The sequence below is a fragment of the Drosophila pseudoobscura genome, chromosome 2 (genome assembly GCF_009870125.1).
Source record: "Drosophila pseudoobscura strain MV-25-SWS-2005 chromosome 2, UCI_Dpse_MV25, whole genome shotgun sequence".
NCBI lineage: Eukaryota > Metazoa > Arthropoda > Insecta > Diptera > Drosophilidae > Drosophila > Drosophila pseudoobscura.
Window position 1 is genome coordinate 31,130,696 of NC_046679.1, and position 23,086 is coordinate 31,153,781.

The 23,086-nt window shown below is 40.6% G+C and overlaps 7 protein-coding genes across 15 annotated transcripts; 6 read left to right on the top strand and 1 right to left on the bottom strand.

Moving 5' to 3' along the window:
• Positions 1-475: 475 nt before the first annotated feature.
• On the top strand, positions 476-2,935 carry Cortactin (cortactin). Of its 3 annotated transcripts, none has more exons than XM_015182956.2 (4): positions 476-655; positions 753-955; positions 1,040-1,443; positions 1,502-2,935. In XM_015182956.2, the coding sequence occupies exons 2-4, from the start codon at positions 795-797 to the stop codon at positions 2,626-2,628; spliced, it is 1,692 nt and encodes a 563-aa protein (XP_015038442.2). In that variant the 5' UTR covers positions 476-655; positions 753-794; the 3' UTR covers positions 2,629-2,935. The 3 variants fall into 3 exon arrangements, with proteins under 3 accessions (XP_015038442.2, XP_001360062.2, XP_033232732.1); XM_001360025.5 differs by having other exon boundaries at positions 776-955; XM_033376841.1 differs by lacking the exon at positions 476-655 and having other exon boundaries at positions 732-955.
• Positions 2,936-5,216: 2,281 nt separating this feature from the next.
• Positions 5,217-15,009, top strand: Mvl (solute carrier family member malvolio). Of its 5 annotated transcripts, none has more exons than XM_033376836.1 (12): positions 5,217-5,681; positions 8,017-8,245; positions 8,320-8,504; positions 8,577-8,741; positions 8,807-8,945; positions 9,632-9,787; positions 9,858-10,016; positions 10,085-10,530; positions 10,593-10,708; positions 10,780-10,871; positions 11,114-11,184; positions 12,897-13,178. In XM_033376836.1, exons 2-12 carry the CDS (start codon positions 8,018-8,020, stop codon positions 12,982-12,984), a joined length of 1,845 nt encoding a protein of 614 aa, XP_033232727.1. In that variant the 5' UTR covers positions 5,217-5,681; position 8,017; the 3' UTR covers positions 12,985-13,178. The 5 variants fall into 5 exon arrangements, with proteins under 5 accessions (XP_033232727.1, XP_033232730.1, XP_033232728.1 ...); XM_033376839.1 differs by lacking the exon at positions 12,897-13,178 and adding an exon at positions 12,644-12,865; XM_033376837.1 differs by lacking the exon at positions 12,897-13,178 and adding an exon at positions 11,514-11,953.
• Positions 15,010-15,540: 531 nt separating this feature from the next.
• Positions 15,541-16,640, top strand: Jhbp15 (Juvenile hormone binding protein 15). 2 transcript variants are annotated; one of them, XM_002138059.3, is made up of 3 exons: positions 15,541-15,648; positions 15,707-16,181; positions 16,246-16,501. In XM_002138059.3, the coding sequence occupies exons 1-3, from the start codon at positions 15,588-15,590 to the stop codon at positions 16,439-16,441; spliced, it is 732 nt and encodes a 243-aa protein (XP_002138095.5). In that variant the 5' UTR covers positions 15,541-15,587; the 3' UTR covers positions 16,442-16,501. The 2 variants fall into 2 exon arrangements, with proteins under 2 accessions (XP_002138095.5, XP_015038443.2); XM_015182957.2 differs by having other exon boundaries at positions 15,556-15,648; positions 15,713-16,181; positions 16,246-16,640.
• Positions 16,641-16,834: 194 nt separating this feature from the next.
• Positions 16,835-18,105, top strand: LOC4803301 (circadian clock-controlled protein). Its single transcript, XM_001360027.4, has 3 exons — positions 16,835-17,002; positions 17,056-17,542; positions 17,610-18,105. Exons 1-3 carry the CDS (start codon positions 16,933-16,935, stop codon positions 17,821-17,823), a joined length of 771 nt encoding a protein of 256 aa, XP_001360064.2. The 5' UTR covers positions 16,835-16,932; the 3' UTR covers positions 17,824-18,105.
• Positions 18,106-18,257: 152 nt separating this feature from the next.
• On the top strand, positions 18,258-19,263 carry LOC4803300 (uncharacterized). Of its 2 annotated transcripts, none has more exons than XM_001360028.4 (3): positions 18,258-18,400; positions 18,479-18,962; positions 19,017-19,263. In XM_001360028.4, exons 1-3 carry the CDS (start codon positions 18,328-18,330, stop codon positions 19,240-19,242), a joined length of 783 nt encoding a protein of 260 aa, XP_001360065.3. In that variant the 5' UTR covers positions 18,258-18,327; the 3' UTR covers positions 19,243-19,263. The 2 variants fall into 2 exon arrangements, with proteins under 2 accessions (XP_001360065.3, XP_015038444.2); XM_015182958.2 differs by having other exon boundaries at positions 18,261-18,404.
• A 107-nt stretch (positions 19,264-19,370) lies between these two features.
• Positions 19,371-20,455, top strand: LOC4803303 (uncharacterized). Its single transcript, XM_001360029.4, has 3 exons — positions 19,371-19,567; positions 19,631-20,114; positions 20,168-20,455. The coding sequence occupies exons 1-3, from the start codon at positions 19,495-19,497 to the stop codon at positions 20,397-20,399; spliced, it is 789 nt and encodes a 262-aa protein (XP_001360066.3). The 5' UTR covers positions 19,371-19,494; the 3' UTR covers positions 20,400-20,455.
• On the bottom strand, positions 20,427-21,377 carry LOC4803304 (uncharacterized). Its single transcript, XM_033376843.1, has one exon. The coding sequence runs from the start codon at positions 21,107-21,109 to the stop codon at positions 20,444-20,446; it is 666 nt and encodes a 221-aa protein (XP_033232734.1). The 5' UTR covers positions 21,110-21,377; the 3' UTR covers positions 20,427-20,443.
• Positions 21,378-23,086: the final 1,709 nt, after the last annotated feature.

Below are 23,086 nucleotides of genomic sequence, written 5' to 3' on the forward strand. Positions count from 1 at the left end.
GGCGCCACAGGGAAAAATGTGAGGAAATTATGAGTAATCTGTTTCCAGTATCTGTTTCCAAATTAAGTGGGTCAGTTCATAACGGCTAAAATTTTGAACCGCTGTCGCTCTTCTCTTTTGGTATTCATTTGAATTGTATTTATATTTGTATTTGTATTTACGGTATATTTGTAAAATTTGACGGTATATTTTGGTATTTAATTTAATCGGTAATAACCGGTTGATAGCAATGCGTCTCATCCCAATGCATTTAACATTTTTGGGCAAAATACAAGAAATGCAAGTGTTTAAAATAAGCCAGTCAAGTAAAAAATAGGTTATTCAATTGTATAAAATTACGTCTTCAGGGCAGTGGGTTCTATATAGCTTGTAATATTCGACGGAATAACAGAAACGAGGAATATGTATAATAGAACTTGAATTCGTCAGTATAGTTAAGGTATATTTTTTATATGAGACGGTATATTTTTGTATGTTTCTGAGCGTCGGACGCTATATTTTTTGTCGACAAATCCGCGGTCACACTGCACTCCATTCAATAATTCCTTTTCGGCAATTGTTTAAAAAAATTGTTTAAACATTTCCCGATAAACGTTCGACAACATTCTGCTACTTTTACAGCATCTGTTCTGCATTTATAGTTTGTGAGAAGCCCGTAAGTAAATCATAAATAGCCGCTATGCAGTTATGCAGCGACACAGCCCCTCCCATTTATTATCTGAATGTAAAAGAAAACCTGCCCCGCCGACTAGTGTGTGTTTATCTTTTGTGGCAGATAAGGATAAGCCAGTAGTATGTGGAAAGCAAGTGCTGGTCATCAGATACAGGCCACGAGTGCCGCGGAAGATGATGACTGGGAGACCGATCCGGATTTTATCAACGATGTCAATGAACAAGAGCAGCGCTGGGGATCGAAGACGATCGATGGCAGTGGCCGCACAGCGGGCGCCATTGAGTGAGTCATTATCTCATTAATTTCGCTGGAAATACGAGTTCATTGTTTTCATTAATGTTCTTTCCCTGTTTACAACAATGCCAGCATGGACAAGTTGCGCGAAGAGACGGAACGCTCGGACTTGGACAAGAAAAAGCAATTATTAAAGGATCAGAATGCTGGCTATGGCTACGGTGGAAAGTTCGGTGTGGAGAAGGATCGAATGGACAAGTCGGCGGTGGGCCATGACTACCAGGAAAAGGTGGCTAAGCATGCCTCGCAGAAGGATTACAGCGACGGATTCGGTGGTAAATTTGGTGTGCAATCAAATCGTGTTGACAAATCAGCTGTGGGCTGGGATCACATCGAGAAGGTTGAGAAGCATGCCTCACAGAAGGATTACTCGTCGGGCTTTGGTGGCAAATTCGGTGTGCAATCGGATCGAGTGGATAAATCGGCCGTCGGTTGGGATCACATTGAAAAGGTCGAAAAACACGAGTCACAGAAGGGTAAGAGATTCTCATTCTGATGGCTCAACAACACTATAGCCACGATTCTTTGTTCTAGATTACTCCAAGGGCTTTGGGGGTAAGTTTGGTGTCCAGGAGGATCGTAAGGACAAATCCGCGGTGGGCTGGGATCATAAAGAGGCCCCACAAAAGCATGCCAGTCAGGTGGATCATAAGGTCAAGCCAGTCATTGAGGGAGCTAAACCTTCGAATCTGCGTGCCAAATTCGAGAATCTGGCCAAGAACTCCGAGGAGGAGTCGCGCAAGCGATCCGAAGAGCAGAAACGTTTGCGCGAGGCTAAAGACAAGCGGGATCGGGAGGAGGCAGCCAAGCAGACGGTCGCGGAGAACACTCCCCGAACCTCTACTGAAACGCCGCCACCGAAGGGCAGTCGGGCGGCCATCCAGACGGGTCGGGCTGGAGGCATTGGCAATGCCATCAGTGCGTTCAATCAAATGCAATCACCCGTCTCTGAGACACCTCCGGCACGCAAGGAACCCATTGTCATTCCCAAAGCACTGCCGCCTAAAGTGGAAGTGGCTGACGAACCCCAACCAGAGTCACCAGCTCCGGTTGCTGCTGCTGTTCCTACTCCCGCTCCTGCGCCTGTTGTGGTCAAAGAGGCAGCACCCCCCGAAAAGGTCATTGCTCGACCTCCGGATGTTGTGCCTCAGATTGAGGTTGAGACCGTGGACACGCCCCCCAGAAGTGAACCCACATCCCCAGCGCATGAGCCAACGCCTCAAGTGCAACGTCAGGCCGAACCGCAATCGCAACCGCAACCTGAACCTGAGCCAGAGCCTGTGGCGGAACCGCTATATCAAAATCAGGCGGAGATTAAGGCTGCCTCGCCACAGCCACCGGCAGCTTCCCCCCTTCCACCATCAACGAATGGTGCCACGCCTGAGCCTGCCCCAGAAGCTGGTGCTGCTGCTGCCACAACCTTTGAGGAGGCCATCTATGCAAACTCTGATAATCTTGCCGACTACTTGGAGGACACTGGCACACATGCCCTGGCGCTCTTCGACTACCAGGCGGCCGATGACGATGAGATATCGTTCGATCCCGACGATTTGATCACCCACATCGAGAAGATCGATGATGGGTGGTGGCGTGGACTGTGCAAGAATCGCTATGGCCTCTTTCCGGCCAACTATGTGCAGGTTGTCGAACAAAATTCCTAAGTTCCATGAAACAGTATGCTTCCGTTTGAAATTCACGATAGAACAAAATCAAATTGTATTTACTTTACTTACTAACCGAAACAACAAATAATACAGATGTTGGATTATAAAATCGATCCACTACTAACCCAAACCCATTTTGTATGCCCCTCCCCCCACAAGCATTGTGTCCCATTTTGTGTGCAACGAACTGCTAGAGATTGAAATTATTATTGTAATTTGTTATTCTAGCACTTGAACGAACTATTCATGGTATTCCATATATATTTGATATATCATTTACAAAAATGACCATTTTACATTCTTTTTGTATCATTTAATAGTATATTTTTCAAAGAAAATACTATGCCAAACTATATTTATGTTTTTCGCCTTAAGAAATCGCATGTGCAAAAATTTTTACATTATTCATTTGATATTTTATTAGTTGCTTATGAAGTTTTTGATGATGTGTCAAAAGAACGACTTTGCTCTTTTTAAATTGTATAAAGTCTATGAATGTTTCCCATGTCAGGTAAAATCTAATGTTAAAGACAGTCACAACAGAAAAGTCTGCTCTTTTGATAAATAAATACTTAATAAAGTTTATCAATAACAAATATTATTTAAGGATGGTTTTCAGAGTCACGACGTCGTTTGGTTTCCTCTTTAGTGTGTGGTAGGGCCTTTGCAGGGCTGCTTCTCTTGAATAAAGTGCCTTTTTTTCTTATCTTTTGCCTACACACTTGACCCAAACAGTGAATAATTCAAGGGATACTTACAATTGCTGAAATGGCGTACTATATACTGGTCGTTTGTAATGAATCATATCATTTATGGTGCAGTGGCAGTGACAGTGGCGGCTGGACAAAGGGAATGAGAACTTTGCATTGTGCCGATTAGTCAGTTTTTTCTTTTCAAGAACAAGCCATATTTCCATAGCTTAGACACGGCGACATGTTATTTAGCTTATCACAAATATTGGGCGTCGGATCACAATCGAAAGAAATGTCAGACCAAATCAAAATCAGTAACCGATAAAATTGATTTATAAATTGAATTTTTGATTTTAGAGGGTATTACGATAAAGTGTGCGTGTTGTGGGTAGCGTTGGAAATACTACATTGAGATTGTCTGTCAAGTCAAATGCTTGTGTGGGACGGGGTCTAAATCTCGTAATTGTATACGCGTAAACTTACCGTAAACCTGTGGTTAATGATAAAACAGAGGGACAGATAGCGAGGGAGAGAATAGTCCCAGCCCCTACGGAAAATTTGTCGTACGTCATGGGGCGTGGGCACGAATCTGCTGAGGGTCCTGAGGTATTATCAAAAAATCCCCTATCAAAAAACGCTCCAGCCAGCCGTTGGTGGGCACGGCATGTTTTCTCGCTCTGCCCCCTCTGTCCCTCGGGGGCTGTAATCAGCAAAACATAAGCCTCGCGAGCGAGCTACTGCCGGCAGCCAGAGAGAGAGCAGAGGCAGCATTTGTATTTCGAATAAATAGCGGCTACAGTTAAACGCCAGCACTCGTCATTCAGCGGTGATCGTGTTCAGAGGCAGACGTGCGAAACTCAAAACCAACGTATTATCGTTACAGAGGTATGTTAATTTAGCAGCGAGCTTACAGCGAATGAAAAAGTTCGTTCTTAATCGGTATATTAACGGTATATTTCGGTATATTTTATCGCGGTCAGAACAGGGTGAGCATTTACCATTATATATTTAAATATATATTTTGAAGTCGGTAAATATCAATCTATTCAATTTGCATTCAAATCCTTGTCTCTTATTCACTTTCAAACAATTTATATTTGGCGCGAAATTCTCGTATCCACGACACGGATTTTAGCAACATACTAAATACCCTGGGGAAAAGGATATTATAGAATTGAGGATATGTTTGTCATCTCAGGCGCCAAATCTATTTTAACGATATTTTGGAGTTAGTAATCTTCTAACAGAAACCAAGAATAGGTACCGGGATCGATATATATATCATATGCCTAAATAGTAACATAGTAATAGGGTAAAACATGTCAATCTGAGACAAAGTCATTAGTTATTCGAAACGTTCAGCTTGGAAAACAGAATTTAAATGTTAATTTTATGATATAGGGTATAGATATGTCCGAACCTGTTCACCAGCAACATTCCATACACACTTACGTTTTAATCGGCCATTGTTTGACCTTTTTTGTTTGAACCCTTTTTTATACACAATCAAATATAGAAGAGAATTTAAAATTAGACAATCATGTAGAAAATTGATTCATTAATCGGATAAAATTATGTGTTTACTGATGAGTGTTCTAGCTAAGTAGTAATATTTAACCGAATAGAAAAATCGAGGACTATGATTTTCGAACATGAACACAAGCCGATTAACCCATTGTCGACCAGTCGGTATTAAAGTAAAAACCACGAAAATAATACGTCTTGAAAAATTTTTGCGTTGTTCAGGTAAAAGATATTGTGGGGGTTTTTTTAAAGTTGAAAGAAGGCTAGGATGGATTTAGCAAGATGAATTTACAACCAGTAATATATGTCGCATTTTCCCTCAAGGTGTTCACCTAGTTAATTAAAGGGGGCTTAAGTGGGCTAAGTTCGTTTTTTCATCGGCATGAGCAGAGCAGCTGGTTGCAAGAAAAAAAGTTATTAAACAAAAAGAGCTGGCGGCATAAGGGGAGGGGACGCACGAAACGAAACTGCATGTCACGTCGCTGTGGCCGCCAGATACTCGTCAATTGCCGTTAAATAAGTCAACAATTGGAAGCTGAAGCAGAAGTTCCTCCGCTGGCACTGACTGGGCTCTGCTCGCTGCTTCTGTCTGGTGTTGTTTGTTCAACGTCACCGAATTCGTAAATTGTTCCACGAGCGGGTCTTACGGAATGAGTAAAATGTTCATAAAATGCATATAAGTGTTGTGTCGCCTTCGTTTAGTGCTCTTCTTGTGTGTGTGATATAATAAAGGAAAACAAAACGGTTTGAAATATTTACCAGACCAATACTGTAATTTTCGCCGCTGCCACCTTCCCATCCATCCCGCACCACCCAATCAACAAGCTGTTGCAAGTAAGCCAAATTGTGTTGAAATTAAACCTAATTCTCGGTTAGGAAGTGGTGTTAACCTGAAATATTCAATAATTTACATTATGGCTTATCTTGTTGGCCATCATCTCTCTCATTTTATTATGTTGAGAGTGAACAAAACATATGTGTGAGGTGTGTGAGTGTGTGTTTGTGAGTGCGCACGCAGGTGTGTGCCAATAACAAAACGTGGGTCCCATGTTGTATTTTAGCAAGGTGAGGTCTTTAAATATCCCTCAAGGAGTGAGAAAGAGTGAAGAATATAAAGCTGTGAATAATCTTATGGAGTTGCTTAATTGTTCTACCTCTATCTCCAAGTCCAAATAAGTAAACCATGTTCAGAGCTTTCCTTGAGAAGACATTACCTTATCGCCTCTTTAACTTATTGAGGCACTCAAAGAATGGTTTTTTTTTTTGATAAGAAACGACTTTTAAAATGGTAATTGCTAAACAATAGGACGTAAATATTCCCAGTGTTTGTGCTGTCGTGATAAAAAAGCCCTAGCGTTTGTACTTTAAAAACCTGCAACGAATTCTAAACTTAAAGCGAATAATTAGAGATCAAAAAAGCAGTTAACCCGTCGTTGGTAGAAAAGTAATTTAAAAGTTGATGTTACTATAATTTAGGAATATTTTCGCTAACATTGTCTGGTGTTTTGTTGTCAGCTAAAAATTTTAAGTTGATTTTTTTGCATTTTCCGCTTATTGAGCAAATTGCTACGCAGTTTTTTTAAATTTTTTGTTTTGTTTTGGACAGCAAAAAATAAGCAACTTTTATTTGGAGGGAGGACAAAGTCAAAATACACAAAATATACACAAAAAGAAATGCCAGAGATGGGGGACCGACGTTTTATATACCCTTGCAGATTGATTGATCCTGTTTCGGACATCAGAGATGCTTGAATGGTGCAAAATCATAATACCCCTTTTCGAGTGTAGAAAAATATGGAAAATTAAATTGGTGTGGTATTTAATGTAGTGGATTTCTTTGTTTATTTTGGGCGTACACGAGTATTTCATCTGCAGTAATCAGAATTTATGACTTCTGATATGTACAATCAAGGAACTATCAACAATGTTTTCCGCATGGCGAACACGTAGCTAAAATATATACGTACACATATCGAAATATACGATATCATTCTGAGTACTATGGTAGACATATTTGTGTGTGTGCAGGAGAGACCCACAACTGGGTAAACAGAACCGTTTAAATGTTGAGACAAATACTACACGTATTCCAATGAACCAGAAAACGAAACCAACAGTTGGATTCATTACAATTTGCGTTAAATCTTGACCATAGATAGAAGCCAATTGGCCATTAATGGCGACATCTAGATATGACCAAACTCGTGTGTATAATATATAAGTAAGGCCTCTACATAATAAGGCATCGCCCGATGCTCTGCAAGTCTTTGTCTGGCTCTGTCCGTCATCAATGAGGCGATGTGGAAAGCAGCAACTGCAAAGCAGACGCAGAGGAGGCGGCGGCCAGACGAGAGCGCCTGTCAAGGTGAACCAGCTGATGGTATTTCCAACCTGCTGGAGGGAACAATATCTTTTGAAGAGCTCGCCAACAAGCATTCATTACACAGTTATTACACACATGTATAATGTGCTTTTAATCAAATAAACAAATGGAAAGAGTTACATATGTGCAGGTCAATAGACTGCTTGTTGTATCACTTGCAACTTGATATTAAATCGTTTCGTTAAGTCGCAAATAAAACAAAATTACAGACTTGAAATACACTTGAAGACTCTTAGAAATGATTCACAAGGCCTGTGGCTGTACTATATATTTATATAATATATATATTACAGTAATACGCTGTATCAGCGTTATCAATTAAACGGAACATGTGACTGTCAAACTACGAGTAAAAAACTCGTACATATGTACATCTGTATATTTTCTGTTTTATTGCCACATGTGTACGAATGTATACCGGGAAAATGTTTCTAGTTTTCGGATGATCACTCCAAATTTGAAATGGAATATGGAATGTTATGGCTGCAGAAATCGCAGTCGGAGATAATTATATTTTATAACTTTTTGTTTGTTGTTTTTATTATGATAATGCTAATTGAGTCAGAGATCAGACAGACGTAATAGTAGATGCTCAATTAAATGGAAGTTGTGAGAATCGCAGGTGCAATAATCGCGCACATTGAATTTTTTTTATGTATAATTAAACGTAGAGCCTTTGATGGACAGTCAAAACAATCGAAGCAGAACTGAACAATAGATTCATGTACATATATGTATGTATAATGACTAAACAAAGGCTGACCATATTCTCGGCATATTTTGCAGCATGTCGTCGAATGAGGCCTATCACAAGAACGTTGAGCCGGGCGCCGGTGGCGATGGTCCAGGCGGTTCGAGTGCGAGTGGGAGTAATGGAGGAGCATCAGGGAGCAGCCATAGCAATCAATTGCATCACCAGCAGATACTCAATGAGACCACATATCTGAAACCGGCCGCCAAGCAGGCCTACTTCAGCGATGAAAAGGTCCTCATACCCGAAGATGATCGCACAAATGTAAGTCTCAATACAAACAAACAAAAAATAGAAGAAAAACTAGAACTAACAGAACTTGACCTTCCCCTTACCAGATGGGTTTCAGTTTTCGCAAGCTGTGGGCCTTCACGGGACCCGGTTTTCTCATGTCCATTGCATATCTAGATCCCGGCAACATCGAATCCGATTTGCAGTCGGGTGCCGCCGCCAAGTACAAGATCTTGTGGGTCTTGCTTTGGGCCACTGTCTTGGGTCTACTCATGCAACGCTTGGCCGCAAGGTGAGTGTGTGTCTGTCTAAATCTCTCTCTCTCTCTTTCTCTCTCTTAATTTTGGATCATTATATTTTTCAGGCTGGGTGTGGTAACGGGCTTGCATCTGGCTGAAATGTGCTATCGCCAGTACAAGCGTCTGCCGCGTTGGATACTCTGGATCATGATTGAGATAGCCATCATTGGATCCGATATGCAGGAGGTCATTGGCACGGCCATTGCCATATATCTGCTATCGAATAAAGCGTAAGATTCGAATCGCGTGCTATGTGATGATTCTGTATAGTTGATGATTTGGTTGTTTTTTATAGTGTACCTTTGTGGGGTGGAGTGTTGATCACTATTGTTGACACGTTCACGTTCCTGTTTCTGGATAAATACGGTTTACGTAAGCTGGAGTTCCTATTTGGGTTCCTCATCACCATCATGGCAGTCACATTTGGCTATGAGGTAAGCAAAAAAAAAACCCCTAAATTTTAAGTAGATTTATTCAAAAGAGCAAAAGTTCCCCTAAGAGGCACTCAATTGTCGGTCGGGCGTGAAAAAATAATAAAATGTTTAAACAATTGCGATAAAAACTCAGACACACAAAAAAACGAAACTAAATGATGTGTATGATTTTCTCAAAAAGCGATTGTCACGAAATTTGCAAATTACCGAATGGCGAGGGGCGTTGTCATTCTATTGATTGGAGCACCCAGCAAACGGAAGCCCTTTAAACGAACCTACACATTTCTATTAGGACTCACTTTCTTTGCCTCATAAATCAGAGTCACGGAGACACATATTTACAACAGCGATAAAGATAATAAGTAATTGTACATGAGTCGTCTGTCTGCCCCAGTCAGAGCAAACCCCCGAAGATGATTAGATAAGCTTGCACTTGCACATTTCATATCATGTGGCAGATGTGGAAGCACATGATGCTGCCCGGAAATGGGACAAACAAATTCCAGATGGGACAGAGCAATTACAGGCCTTATCTGTTTGTTGTATAAGCCAAAATATTGTATGCCTTATCCATGGGGGACTTTTCTGCGCCATCGAGACACAAATAATGAGCAAACACTTGTGGTATTTCGGGGGAATTTTCTGTCAGTACTTATTAATCCCATGTTTATTACCAATCCTCTTAGTATATTGTCTCTGCACCCAATCAAGTGGAGGTGCTTGAGGGCATGTTTGTGCCCTGGTGCTCTGACTGCAATTCAAATGTACTGCTGCAGGCAGTGGGTGTCGTAGGAGCTGTCATCATGCCACACAATCTGTACTTGCACTCGGCTTTGGTCAAGGTAAGACCTACATCAAAAATATCTACGAAGGAATCCATAATTCATAGAGCTCTTGTCTTTTCATTTACAGTCCCGTGATATCGATCGTCGCCAGCCAAAGAAAGTGAGCGAAGCGAATTTCTACTTCTTTATTGAGGCCTCCGTGGCCTTGTTTGTGTCGTTCATCATAAACCTCTTTGTGGTGTCCGTCTTTGCCCATGGAATGTATGGCAAGACCAATAAGGATGTGGTGAGTGGAATCGCTGCGTTTCCCATCTTTAGGACCTAATCATGGATTCCCTTTCGTTATTTTGTTAGCTCGATATCTGCACTGACAAATCGATGTACGAGGATGCAAAAATGTCGTTTGTGGACCACCAGAATGGAACGGCCATCATCGATGCGGATCTGTACAAGGGCGGCCTTTTCCTGGGATGCACTTTCGGTGCTGTGGCCATGTACATTTGGGGCGTGGGTATACTGGCCGCTGGCCAGAGCTCCACCATGACTGGCACCTATGCGGGTCAGTTCTCAATGGAGGGTTTCCTCAATCTACAATGGCCGCGCTGGTGTCGCGTGCTGGTCACGCGCTGCATTGCCATCATCCCAACATTCTGCCTGGCCATGTTTAGCAAAATGGATGATCTAACCAACATGAATGACATCCTGAATGCGGTGATGTCTCTTCAGTTGCCCTTCGCTGCAATACCCACCATAGCGTTTACCTCATGTGCGGCAATTATGGGAGAGTTTGTCAATGGATTGTGAGTGTCTCGCGATATACCCCTACTCTTGGCTTTATTTAATTCTATTTTTTTACTTTTAGGGGCAACAAAATCGTTTCTATCTGTCTGACCATTGTGGTAATTGGTGTCAATCTTTACTTTGTGATTGTCCAAGTGGAGAACATGCAGATCCAAGGTGGTCTACTGGCCTTAGTTTGTGAGTAGTCGTAAATCTTTCATCATTCCGAACTTGCTAATGATTGCCTTTCTTTCTTTTTTGGATTGCAGGCATATTTGCCATTCTATATATACTATTTAATTTATATCTTGTGATACACATGGCCGCCTGCATGGGCAATCAGCGTCTAATGAATAGTCGAGTGAGTACTCCACACACACACACGGGACGGGCGGCACTTATCAATTGGCCTTAAGAAATCAAAAATCACAAATCACACATCACACATCGCGAGATATCGCCCATCAACTGGCGGTCTGACACTATCTATTTACGTGACTCTGACCACCAAATGGAGGCTTAGTGTAGGGCTTATGCACTGTAGTTGGGGTCCCACTTCATCTACTGGTACTAAATGGTGTTCTCTGTCTCTCTGTTTTACAGTGGGTGCAGCGTTTTGTGTTGCCAAGCCAGAACAGCTTTTCGATAAAGAATGCCAACTCAACGTATGCCAGGTATGTCCAAGACAATTTCCATCAAATGTCAACCACATCATCACCATACACCCACACGCACCGATGCACAGACACACTCACACTCACTCACTCTCTCTCTCTATATCTATCTCTCGTTGAGGGAAAACTCTAATCTAACCTTTTAGTAAACTATCTGATCTGCACTGAATTCCTCCGAATTGGCTTTAAAAACTTCAAATTTGTATCTTCCTTCCTACTAATTAAACTCCTCTACTAATCGTTCATCTGGTTACGAACACTCTCAAAACTAAAACTAACATTTCGAAAACATCTTGCTATGCTCTCTCTCTTCTTTCGACTCTTCACAGTGACGTAACCTTAGTTGTAGGCGAATCAGCTACTAACAAAACGGTGAAAGGTCTTGAAACCGTTTCGGAGAAGGTTCCTAACTGAATCATCTTGGTGACTCATTATGGCTAACCTCCCGTCCACACACAAATTCCCTTGTGATATTAACACTAAATCACACGCTTAACAACACTAACAAGTACCTAATAGGGCTCTACAAAACTCTTGAATTTACGAGCATAAGGCATGTCTTTAGGGGATCTACGTTTAGACATACAGCATTTACCCCATCAATGGTGGGATCCTATAGATAGTAAGAATAATATAACACTGGTAAGTCTTCACTGATTGCTTTATCAAGCATTGTGGGGTATTTTGTACTTTATAAGGCTTTTGGACGCTTAGCACGTTGAATAAAGTTTGAACTTATGACTTCGAATTACTTGGAAAAGTCTTTAAATTTATTGTTGATTGGTCTCGGCTTTAAGTACTAAGAGAAGATCATTCTAAACTGGATTCTGATTGAAAAGAAGGATGAAACGGAACACGTATCTAAAGTGGATGGCCAAAGAACATGAAGGAAGACAATTGGAGATCTTTCTTCCCAAATATTTCTTATATATTTTAAGTTTCAGAATAGTTATAGCTCTAGTCAACCGCGGATTAGCTTTAATTTAAGGGTTTCTAGTTTGTTGGTTGGTTCAAGGGTTATCAAAAGCACAGTGGGCGTGGTACCCTCAACATCAAATTAATCACAAAAATTTAATTCAAATAAAACTAAAAACAAAATATGATTTGCTAAATTTCTTGTATTTATTATATGTGCTCGACAACCCTGTTCTCTCTTACCTATGTTTTGTGTTCTATCACTGTCTCTCTCTGTTCTCTCTCTCTTCATGTACTGTATTATACTACACCCCACTCTTATACTCTCTGTCTTCTACTGATACCGGATTGATTGATGTTTCCCATTCATTTTGTGGCTAATTGAAATGTACAAAACCTACAACAAAATACAAAAAATATTCCCAATTGACACACAAAAACAAACAAAAACATACACGCACACACGAACAATGTGGAAATGGATTTTTTGGCATTGATACAAAACAATGAGAAAACGTTTTTCAAAATTATTGTTTTTCTAAAGAATGGCGCAAAATATGCAAAATTTTAATGCAACATAAAATAAAACGAAAGATAAATAATAATAAAAATCAATACAAATTGATTTCGGAACGCTTTGAGAACGCGTGCCATGAGAATTTCAATTAAAAATCCATTTTTGATTCCCCGAAAATGTGCTGCTGGCCAAAATCTGATTTTCTCTCTTTGTTGGGGTCTCGCATCAACATCTTCAACTCTGGATCGGACTTTGTACATATGTAAATGTGTATAAATAGCGAGCTGACTCTTAACGATAACGGAATCTCAAGAAACTCGATACAGAATCAGAATCAGAATCAACCCCAACGAAGCCAACTAAGATAGTCTTAAGCGATAGATTTATACGAAATTTGTTTGCACTCACTCTTCTGTATGTAAATGTTGTAAAGAATTTATGCTCCTACTCTATAAGTATTAGATGTCCTTGAATCTCTATGTAGCTTATTTATTAGACAATTTGTACGTATTACTTAATCGAACACATTTGGTTGATATTAAAAGATTTGTACAAACCTGTATGCCTGCTGTACTTGATAATGGAGTATCTATGCCTAGTTGTATATGTATTTATTAACTGTAGAATGAAATAAATATTACAAATATTACAAACTCTGCTCCCCTTTCCAGACAATAATAAATACGAAATTCCTCTTAGTGTGTGTTTTGCCTTTGTTAATAACTTTTAATTGTTTCTGTGTGTGTTTTCTATCTCGTTGGAGTTGTTTGAATTTCTATGTCTATCCTATATATATCCTATATTTGTGGGATTTGAAATAGATGTTGTGGAAACAGAAGTTTTTATGTGTGTAACCATATCTTTTCTTCGTAATTTCTTGTGGAAAGAATATCTGATCTACAATGTATATATGGGGCTTTGTGTAGTTCTTGAACTTAATAGCAACTTAGTAGATCTAGGTAATAGCCGAAAGCCATATTAGCTACAGTTGCCTCCCTTCCATGTAGCTTTAGTTTATAGCTTTAAGCGCACAAAGTAAATAAATAAATGAATAGATCTAGGCGAACATTGATGTTGTAAAGAATGGTTTACATTAGAGCTACAACATTTAACAGACAAGGAAATTATCTTCAATTTGTAAGATATATATATGTATATTGCAATATATTGTATACATATATCATTTATATTAATGATCTATTGCAACGATCGATTGGTAGATAGATAGAAATATCGCATTTTGCATTTTTCTTAGTCGGATTGATTGATTGGTCAAGGAAATGCATATTTGGGTGAATTAAAAGATGGGTGGATAAAAGATGTATAACCCAAAAGGGGATGGAGTGTGTATCTATAGATATACATATATCTACAACACAATCTGTATATACATTTATATATATTTTTTTGAATAAATAAAAAACCCCTTTCAAAAAATTTGATCATCAGAATCAGAAACCGAAAGCATTTCCCCTACTTTTCTACCTAAACTGACCGAAGATTGAAGATTTAATCGAGAGAGAGATAAGCCACCTACACGCATACCTCAGTCATATCAATCAGCACTTACATCAGTCATCATTCACTTATATCTCTAAATATCCTTTGCAGGATTGCCACGAACGGCGACAACGAGGCAGACGTTATGGATGGCGAGGATGATGCGTAGCCATTACTGTGCTGCACTGATTCCGATGGCAGTGAGGAGGTTTGTTTCAACAACAGCAACAACAACGAGTCCGGGTGCCCCAGCAGCAACGTTAACGGCGGCCCTGGCCAGCATGTGGTCATCAGCTAGCATTGGCATTTGCATTGGCATTCGTCTGCATGGTTGCGACAGCAGCAGCAGGAGCAACAAACCACTCGACAATGGACACAATGTGGCAAAGTTCCCCTGGGCACCAGGCGGAATGGATTGGGTTTTATTGTGGCTTCGGGTATTATTTTTTAAATGGTTCTCCAAGAGAACCGGGGATCAGTGTAAAACAATAACTAAATTCGACTTTTAATGCATACCAAAAGAAAAGCAAAGCAAAGAAAAGAAAAGACCAGAAAAGCACATCCATAACAGATCATCATTATTCGAAATTTTCAAATGATCGAAAAACACTTTTAATTAATGCTAATAATCATAAAGTCTATTAATAATAGGGCTGTGAAATTAACTGAGCGTAAATCGAACCACATTTTATTGTCTAATCGTGTGTGAAATTCGTCTGTAGAAATTGCATACATTTGTGGAACCTTTAGAGAGCAAAGCAATTTTGTGTATTTCGTATTCCTTATTTATTTTATACTGTTTTACTTAAGAACTCTCTTTATGCAATGTTGCACGTTAGTCCATTCGAGTTCCATCATTTTCCTAGCTAGTTCATTATTCATTAAAAATATTTCAAAAATTGTTGTGTACAAAAATCACTATAAATAATAAAAATTGTATTCTATTAAGGATCCATTTTTGATGATTGTTGGGAACCTGTTTGAGGGATTTATATGGATATTTTATAATGAAGATATGGGATAAAAGTTTCAGCGATTTATGTTTAAACAAATATCATTCTAATTTTAAATTAAATTTTAATCAGAGTCTGATGAGCAGCCTCTCCTTACTTACCGATTGTGTCCACTCATTTGAAGAGAAAAACCTTACGTCAGAAATGGGGATATTACCTAACCCTCTGTAAGGCCTGCTACCAACAGCTGAGTATTTCACGTAATCGACACTTAATTGCTAACTAATAGTTTAATTGATGAAAGCGAAAAGCCCGAACATTAATGAGAGATTCATTCATTCGCTGATGAGGTGTCAGCTGTCAGGTGTGGGCGTGGATTAAAACGATAGTAACAATCATTTGAATAGGCGCATCCAATTTGTATTTGGATGGATCTAGAGCTTAGGGAACTATAAAAGGGGTTGGCTCGTTATATTCAAGCTCATCCATTAATTATCCGACAACAAGAACGAATCGTAATGAAGCTTTCACTTTTCATTGGATGTCTGACGATAGCGTTCGTATGGGGACAGCAGCTTCGTAAGTGGAATAAGATCTATCAGAGATTTATCATCTATTTAAGCTAACCAACTTATAGCTCCAGATATAGATAAATGTCAGGCTGGTGATGCGATCTGCATTGCCAAAACTATCACCTACATCTTACAGTCTTATCCCAAGGGAATACCCTCAATTGGACTAGATGCCGTGGATGCCATTAGCTTTCAGAATGTGATCGTTAGCCGGATGGAATCCTCAAAGTTGGATCTAAAATTCCATACCCTCACCGTGCGAGGCTTTGAGAACACCACCGTTCTGGATGCCAAGGGATTCGATGCAGATATACCACGGGTCTTCGAACTGAGTGCTTTTACTCCTCTGCTGCGACTTGAAGGGGAATACGAGACCCAAGGCATTCTTCTGACCATGCCCATCCAGGGCCGGGGACAGGCGTTGGTTGAACTAAAGGATTGCCAGTTTCGGTGCAAGGTGAGGGCGGTGGAAGATCAACGTTTGGATGGCAAACGCTATTTGGAGATACCAAAGGTTAAGTGTTTGGTGGATGTTCAGAGGTAAGCGAAGAACCAGAAGAGTTTTAATCAGTTCTGGTATCTTAATGGACTCTCATTTTGGCAGCATGCACATAAACTTTGACAATTTGTTCAACAACAAGGATTTGAGTGACACTATGAATGATTTGGCCAACAATAATTGGTTTGAAATCTGGAAAACACTGCGAAAAGGCATCAACTCGGCACTGGATCAGGTGTCCGGAACAATACTCAGGCGAGTGGCCAAAAAATTTTCGTATGATGATTTCTTTCAAGAATAAAAGTGAATAGAATAAAATATATGTACATACATACTCGAATAAGTGTTGCATCTTTTTGAATGGCGTGGCCCATCTTCACTTCCGCGACATGAGGCAGAAATTTATAGATACATATATTTGCCACACTGAATTATAATAATAGACTTCTCGTGAACAATGCGGCGACTACTATTACAGGGTGCAGTTTAAGGCAGATTAATGGGCGTATTTTATAAAGTGGTATGGGTTAAAGCTCAAGTGATTAAAGCTTTTGCAGTTCTCAGCCGATTCCACAATGATAATTTGCCAGCAATTTATCCACCTATATACTATTGCTAGAATCGAGAACTTGTTATGATAATAGTATCTGGTTTGATTTCCTCATAAATGTTTTCTCGTTGTAAGGAAAACAATTCTACGGATCCAAGCAGTTGCCCATCGGCTATGCAAGTGGTTCGAGGTTCGGACGGTTATGAGAGCTTGAACGTTTGTGATCTTCAATAAGTTGTAAGATGCTTTACCTGCCCTTTATATTCTGGATCACTCTGGAGCTCTTTGTCGGCCTGCAATGCCAAACATTTCGTGAGTGGGCTCAAATCAGTGGAAACCGCTTCTAAATATTATTTTCTTTATAGCTGACAAGGTGAATAAATGTCATTATGGAGATGGCAAGTGCCTGGCAGAGTCGGCCAATGCTTTGATTCGTAATTATCCCAAGGGCATACCCGAGATCAATCTGAAGCCCTTCGATGTAGTGACAGTGAAGGATTGGGTGCTGGTCAATGACTCGCGGGTGGGCGGTGCCTGGTACTACTTCCAACTATTCAATCAGGTAAACCTTGGCTTCGAGAACACCACAATCACAGAGATCAAGGGCTTCGATCGGGATCCCACCAAATCCAAGATAGAGATTCATGGCAAGATACCCAGACTGGTGTACAAGGGCAAATACCACGCCAAGGGTCGGATGCTCTGGTTTGTGGATATCAATTCCAAGGGTGACTCGAGCTCGGATTTCCTCAACTTTCGCTTCGATCTGACGCTCAAAGTACGCACCGAATACAGGAACAATAAGCGATACATGAAAATATATGAGGTGGTACCCAACCTACGACTGGATCGGTGAGTAGTTCTTACAGGCACTATGTGTGGTTCGGTACTATATTATTCCTATCACTCCTGGCAACAGCTGGATCATGTGGATGGATGATTTCTTTCCCGATAACTTTGATATGACCATAGCTATTAATAATCTATTCAATCGGAATTGGGTCGAGTTCTGGAACGAATTAGAGCCGAGAATCCTGCTTCTGTTCGAAACGGTGTTTCTGAGCCTGTTTGAAGATCTGTTCTACAACATACCATACGATGATCTATTCCTAGCCGATTCGGAGTTCAATTAGCCATTAAGATATCGGATGTAGAATTCTCTATGCATTTATTTGTGCATTCAAGCATTAAAGTATTCTGACTCGAAACTGGTTCTCCAGACTGATGCACATTCCTGTTAAGGTTGTTGGCCTTATAGAACTCCTATCTATATCTATCTATATCATATCTATAAGTTCTCCCTTAAGCTGAAAGTCCTGGTGGAGTATCGGAACAATAAGCGGTACCTGAAGATGTGCCTATGATGAACTACGATGATCTAATCTATAAAATTAAATAAATTCCACTAGACTACATACATACTTACAATCCATGTACTTGTAAAAACGTAACTCTTTATGTTAGATAATTTTCATTAAAAAACAAACGAAAATGCTAATACAACAAGTAGTAGAGCTTTCGACCGGTTCTACAGACATAGCCCACGCTATAACTAAGTTCTAGTTAGTCGCGATTTCACATCGTAATCGACTGCTGAAGGCGCTGGTACTGAAGTGAAAATAAACTGGCTGTAGGCTATGGGAATGCGTGATATATTCACCTTAGTGCTGTGCTTGCAGCTCATCAAATCTTTGCAGGGTCAAATATTACGTAGGTAACTCGATTATTAGACTTTGACCGAGCCCGAATGAATGATCACAATTTCTCTGAAATACCTGTATCCCATAGCAAAGGACATACCAAAATGCCGTTTCGGTGACTCGGATTGCATTGTGGACTCCATGAATAAAGTGATACGACGCTATCCGAGAGGCATACCCGCCTTGGGCATGAAACCCATCGATGTGGTGGACATACGGAACTCAAAGTTCTGGGATAATCCGAAAGTAGGAGCCTTCTGGCTGCAGTTCAATCTGTTTGATCAGGTCAACTATGGCTTTGAGAACACAACGATCACGAAGGTCAAGGGCTTTACTAAGAATCCCACATCGAGCCTGATGGAAATACACGGCAGGATACCGAGTCTCATCCATAAAGGGCGCTACATGTCTCAGGGTCGCGTATGGATAGTGGAATTGAATTCAACGGGCGAACAGCTTTCGGATTTCCAGAATTTTCGATTTGTTCTCAAGCTAAAAGTGATCATGGAGTATCGGAATAACAAGCGCTACCTAAAGATATACGAGCTGAATCCCATTGTCAATATGGATCGGTAAGTGGGAATACTCCTCTCCTTTCACGATTCTAATCAGAGATTGATTTGCAGTTGGGTCTTCTGGCTGGATAACTTTTTTTCAGAGAACACAGATCTCACAATTGCCATCAATCAGGTTTTCAACATACATTGGGTGGAGTTCTGGAATGAATTGGAGCCCACAAATCTGAGAATATTTGCGAGTGTTTTTCGTGATTTGATCGAGGATATTCTGTATAAAGTATCATATGATGATATGTTCCTACCGGATGAAAAAGAGACTCGCGATAATGATTAAAGTCGAATCGATACACCTTTACATATAGAATTGCATTTATTCCAGAGAAGGACAAAGTTTATAACCGGTTTGGGGGAATAGATTAGCAACAAATGTAGCCCGATCACATTCATGCTAGGCATTTGATTGTTACCAGCAGTTGAGCTTCGGCCAGAGCCAGAGCTGGTTCTAGATAGAATTTAATTAAGTAAACTATACGTGACTAAAGTTACTTCTCGTTTGAAAGTCCGAGACAATATTCAATCGAAAAGTATGAATAAGCTCACTTGGCTGTGCTGCATCTTTATGCTGGAAGGACTTGGTGCACCCCTAGCAGCGGAGTTACGTGCGTAGATGAGCTCGAGGCAATGGTTATCATTTTGTATTCATTGGAATCAAAATTTTCCAGCTGGAGATATTGAAAAGTGTCACTTTGGGGACTCCCCATGCTTGGTGAAGACCATCAATGCCCTGATCAAGCGCTATCCCAAGGGCATTCCAGAGATTGGTCTGCCTCCGTTGGATGAGTACAACTTTCCCGATGCTCCAATAGTTGATACGCCCCATCGCGGCCCCATCTGGATGACCTTTAACATGCGGGACAATGTGAACAAGGGCTTCAACAATGCCACAATCACGCATGTGGAGGGTTTCCTGCGAGACCCCACCAAGCAACAGATAATCCTGAAGGCCCGCCTGCCACGACTCTTGCACGAGGCAACCTACGACATGCAGGGCAGGTTTCTGCTGTTTGTGGCCAACACCACGGGCAAACTGCAGTCGGATTTCCAGAACTTTCGGCTTACTCTGACCATCAAAGTGATACTGGAGTATCGGAACAACAAGCGATATCTGAAGATCTACGATTTGGTGCCGGTCGTCGACATTGATCGGTAAGTGGCAGATAATGCAGAGAGGACCAAGAAATAATCTTTGAGATTTTCAGCTGGATTGTTTGGTTCGATAACTTGTACAGGGAGAATGAGGATGTAACCATTGCGCTGAATCGCTCCTTCAACAAAAACTGGTTGGAGTTTTGGAATGACCTGGAGCCGGGCCTGCTGAAAACGTTCTCCACTGTTTTTACTGTACTTCTGAACACGGTCTTTGAGCAGGTCGCCTACGACGATATGTTTCTGCCGGACATTGATATACGATTTGGATATAGTCACGATTAACACTGAGAAAAGAAAAGCTTTCATTGTCTTGAATATATCACGATTTATTCAGATTGTATTTGTTTTCCGTATTTATGATACTGTCCATCGGCTTGGAGATCGTCATAGAATATGTGATCGTTGTACGACTCATCACGATGATACATGTGCTGATATCCCTGGGAGCTACTGCCTCGTTTGAACTTTCGATGGTCTGCCTTTAGTTTCAGTAGCTTCTGTCGGATATGTGGCTGTCCCAGATGCTGCAAGGGTGTGGATTCCTCTTCATCATCCTCCTGATCGCTATTCTGGTGACGTTTGCGGCGACGATATGTCCTTCGCATTGCAGGGGGTCGCAGCGGGCGCATCACAATCCGAAATGGCACCATATGGAGGTGTTTCTTCGGCTGTGGCGGCGACGGCTTCTTCCACATCCCTTTGTACTGATCCACCACACTGCAGGTCTGCATGTCCTTGGGCTTGGGTATGCCCGTATCCAATTTGGGTGGACACTGCAGCACAAAGTACAGGTCGCTCTTAAACTTTTTGGAATCACTGCTGCTGCCGCTGCTGCTGCTACTGGTTTCCTCGGTGTCCAGAAGCAGTTGAGCTGCCGGCACCTTGTAGTAGGCAAACATGTTCCGCTCTACCACAATGGCCGTGGCCGTAGGAGATGCCGGTGGTGCATTCAGCTGCTGGAGAAGTCCCAATGCCAATGCCAACTGCCACATGATTGCCGCTCAACTAGTAGTTGCCGCTGCAACAGGCATTGACAGTTTATAAGTCTGTGGCACTTTCAGGCTTGGCTGATTTCTTGCATAATTTGCTTGTGGTTTGCGGGGTGCAAGTTCAACGAACCACCACTTAGGCAGAGACCTTGTTCAATCGATACACGATATTAGAAGTGGCAAAAACGCTATTTTGTTGCCGGAAGACATGCAATTATCTGTTGCTTGGCTCAACAGTTGAATTGTAAATATTTTACCGCCACGTGTTGCAGGCGCCTGCGCTTGGGGTTGCTATAAAAATGGGTATTTTTTATAGAAGCTGTGTTTATGTTTTGGTTAGGGTGGGGAGGTCGCCAATTCTACCCCTGACCATCTGTTGCCATCGAAATGCAACAATTCTTGGCGTGTCTGGAAAACATTTACCTTAATGCAAAGAAGAAGTTGTTTGTGGCCAGGTGTTGGCGGGATTTTTAGAGCCTGTCAGTTGTTTGGCATATTGCATGTTGAAAAATTTCTGGGATTGGGCAATCAATTTGTGCATCTAAATGGCTTTAATATATTCATAAACTATCAAAGGTATTTATTAAGTATTTCTGTTGAATATACATACGTGCATGAATATCCTCTGATCGGAGCAGTATCCTGTTTGGCAAAGATCAACCAATTATGGGCCTTCAGTCGCATATTTTTGTTCTCTAAGCTAGCTGTTCTCTAAGCTCTCACTCTCTTCGTTATCTACTATGCCGACCGAAGCTTTGCGAAGCTGCACTTAGCGATCGGATCGGATCATATACATACATATGTACATATGTGATATTTGAATGTAATCGGTATAATTAATTGGACAATTCCGCTATGTTAAGCTTTTAAGCTTTTTTAATAGCTATTGAGGTTTAATGAATAGTCGAGCAGGTTAGATGTACATATACTAAATGCACATTTATAAGTAAGAGAAAGTGAAAGTATGTGTTTTGTTTGTATGTATGTTGATTGTATGACGAATGGCGGGTATGACGTGATCGTGCAGAAAATCTTAGACGAGAGCGAAAGTGGGTGAGAAAAGGAAACTCTATTTAAGAAACTATCTATACCAAATAGATTTAAGATATTTTTCAAGAACTAGTCGTTATTTTATATATATGTATCTAGCTGTGTGATACCTCTTTGCTTCAATATCCAATTTAGGATAAACCAATTTCCAATCGAATTATAATGATTGACGCGCCGCTTCACTAGTATTAATCTAGCACTCAATCAATCAATTGGATTCGTGCAAATCAAACCAACTTTATTCGCACTCAAAGTAGCACAAATGGCGTGCCATTTGTCATAATCAAAAGATGGCGCCGCAACAGGTTGCCCCCAGCCGTGGCAACCACGATAGCAACGACTGTATGACACAGGGGAAAATAACAATTCCCCAATCCAAAACAGGGCCAAAATCAACAACTACATGGCAACTGGGTCCTGCCACGATCACTTTTCCAGCCAACGGCACAAGATAATTGCCGCTTAAGTAACGGAGCATTCAGTCGCGTACCATCGCCGCAGGTAAGCAGTCGCAGTTAGGAATAAGTAAAACTATGGATACATCTTAGGGAAATTAAAAAAATTAATTAAAAAATATTTTAAACAAATCGGAAACTAATTATAAATAGTCAGTGACTAAATTTTCCTGAAAAGTATAATTAAATAGTCAAGAAATATGGAAATTTGTGATGTTTTCATGGAAAAATCTTGAATTTGATGCATTTTTGTTGTGTTATGTAACTAGTGAAAATTGTGGAAAAACGTTATAAAACTTATTAAAATTTTGCATAAACTGTTACTATTTGTTTGAAAAAGCTGTTTTATTCCATCAGTTAAAATTGGCTTAAGAATATTGACGATTTTTCAAATGAAACCATATTGACTTGCAGCGATTTATTGATTATATGTAATAGTTGTTAGTGGTAACAAGGTCACTCAAACACTTAAAGC

Bases quoted from the DNA above. Each gene is read 5' to 3' on its own strand.
- Cortactin (XM_015182956.2), top strand. From the start codon at position 795: ATGTGGAAAGCAAGTGCTGGTCATCAGATACAGGCCACGAGTGCCGCG. The intron at 956-1,039 runs GTGAGTCATTAT...CAACAATGCCAG, and splicing joins CGCACAGCGGGCGCCATTGA to CATGGACAAGTTGCGCGAAG. The intron at 1,444-1,501 runs GTAAGAGATTCT...TCTTTGTTCTAG, and splicing joins AAAACACGAGTCACAGAAGG to ATTACTCCAAGGGCTTTGGG.
- Mvl (XM_033376836.1), top strand. From the start codon at position 8,018: ATGTCGTCGAATGAGGCCTATCACAAGAACGTTGAGCCGGGCGCCGGT. The intron at 8,246-8,319 runs GTAAGTCTCAAT...TCCCCTTACCAG, and splicing joins CCGAAGATGATCGCACAAAT to ATGGGTTTCAGTTTTCGCAA. The intron at 11,185-12,896 runs GTATGTCCAAGA...GTGTATAAATAG, and splicing joins GCCAACTCAACGTATGCCAG to CGAGCTGACTCTTAACGATA.
- Jhbp15 (XM_002138059.3), top strand. From the start codon at position 15,588: ATGAAGCTTTCACTTTTCATTGGATGTCTGACGATAGCGTTCGTATGG. The intron at 15,649-15,706 runs GTAAGTGGAATA...ACCAACTTATAG, and splicing joins CGTATGGGGACAGCAGCTTC to CTCCAGATATAGATAAATGT. The intron at 16,182-16,245 runs GTAAGCGAAGAA...TCATTTTGGCAG, and splicing joins TGTTTGGTGGATGTTCAGAG to CATGCACATAAACTTTGACA.
- LOC4803301 (XM_001360027.4), top strand. From the start codon at position 16,933: ATGCTTTACCTGCCCTTTATATTCTGGATCACTCTGGAGCTCTTTGTC. The intron at 17,003-17,055 runs GTGAGTGGGCTC...TTTTCTTTATAG, and splicing joins CCTGCAATGCCAAACATTTC to CTGACAAGGTGAATAAATGT. The intron at 17,543-17,609 runs GTGAGTAGTTCT...TCCTGGCAACAG, and splicing joins CCCAACCTACGACTGGATCG to CTGGATCATGTGGATGGATG.
- LOC4803300 (XM_001360028.4), top strand. From the start codon at position 18,328: ATGGGAATGCGTGATATATTCACCTTAGTGCTGTGCTTGCAGCTCATC. The intron at 18,401-18,478 runs GTAGGTAACTCG...TGTATCCCATAG, and splicing joins TTTGCAGGGTCAAATATTAC to CAAAGGACATACCAAAATGC. The intron at 18,963-19,016 runs GTAAGTGGGAAT...ATTGATTTGCAG, and splicing joins CCCATTGTCAATATGGATCG to TTGGGTCTTCTGGCTGGATA.
- LOC4803303 (XM_001360029.4), top strand. From the start codon at position 19,495: ATGAATAAGCTCACTTGGCTGTGCTGCATCTTTATGCTGGAAGGACTT. The intron at 19,568-19,630 runs GTGCGTAGATGA...AAAATTTTCCAG, and splicing joins ACCCCTAGCAGCGGAGTTAC to CTGGAGATATTGAAAAGTGT. The intron at 20,115-20,167 runs GTAAGTGGCAGA...TGAGATTTTCAG, and splicing joins CCGGTCGTCGACATTGATCG to CTGGATTGTTTGGTTCGATA.
- LOC4803304 (XM_033376843.1), bottom strand. From the start codon at position 21,109: ATGTGGCAGTTGGCATTGGCATTGGGACTTCTCCAGCAGCTGAATGCA.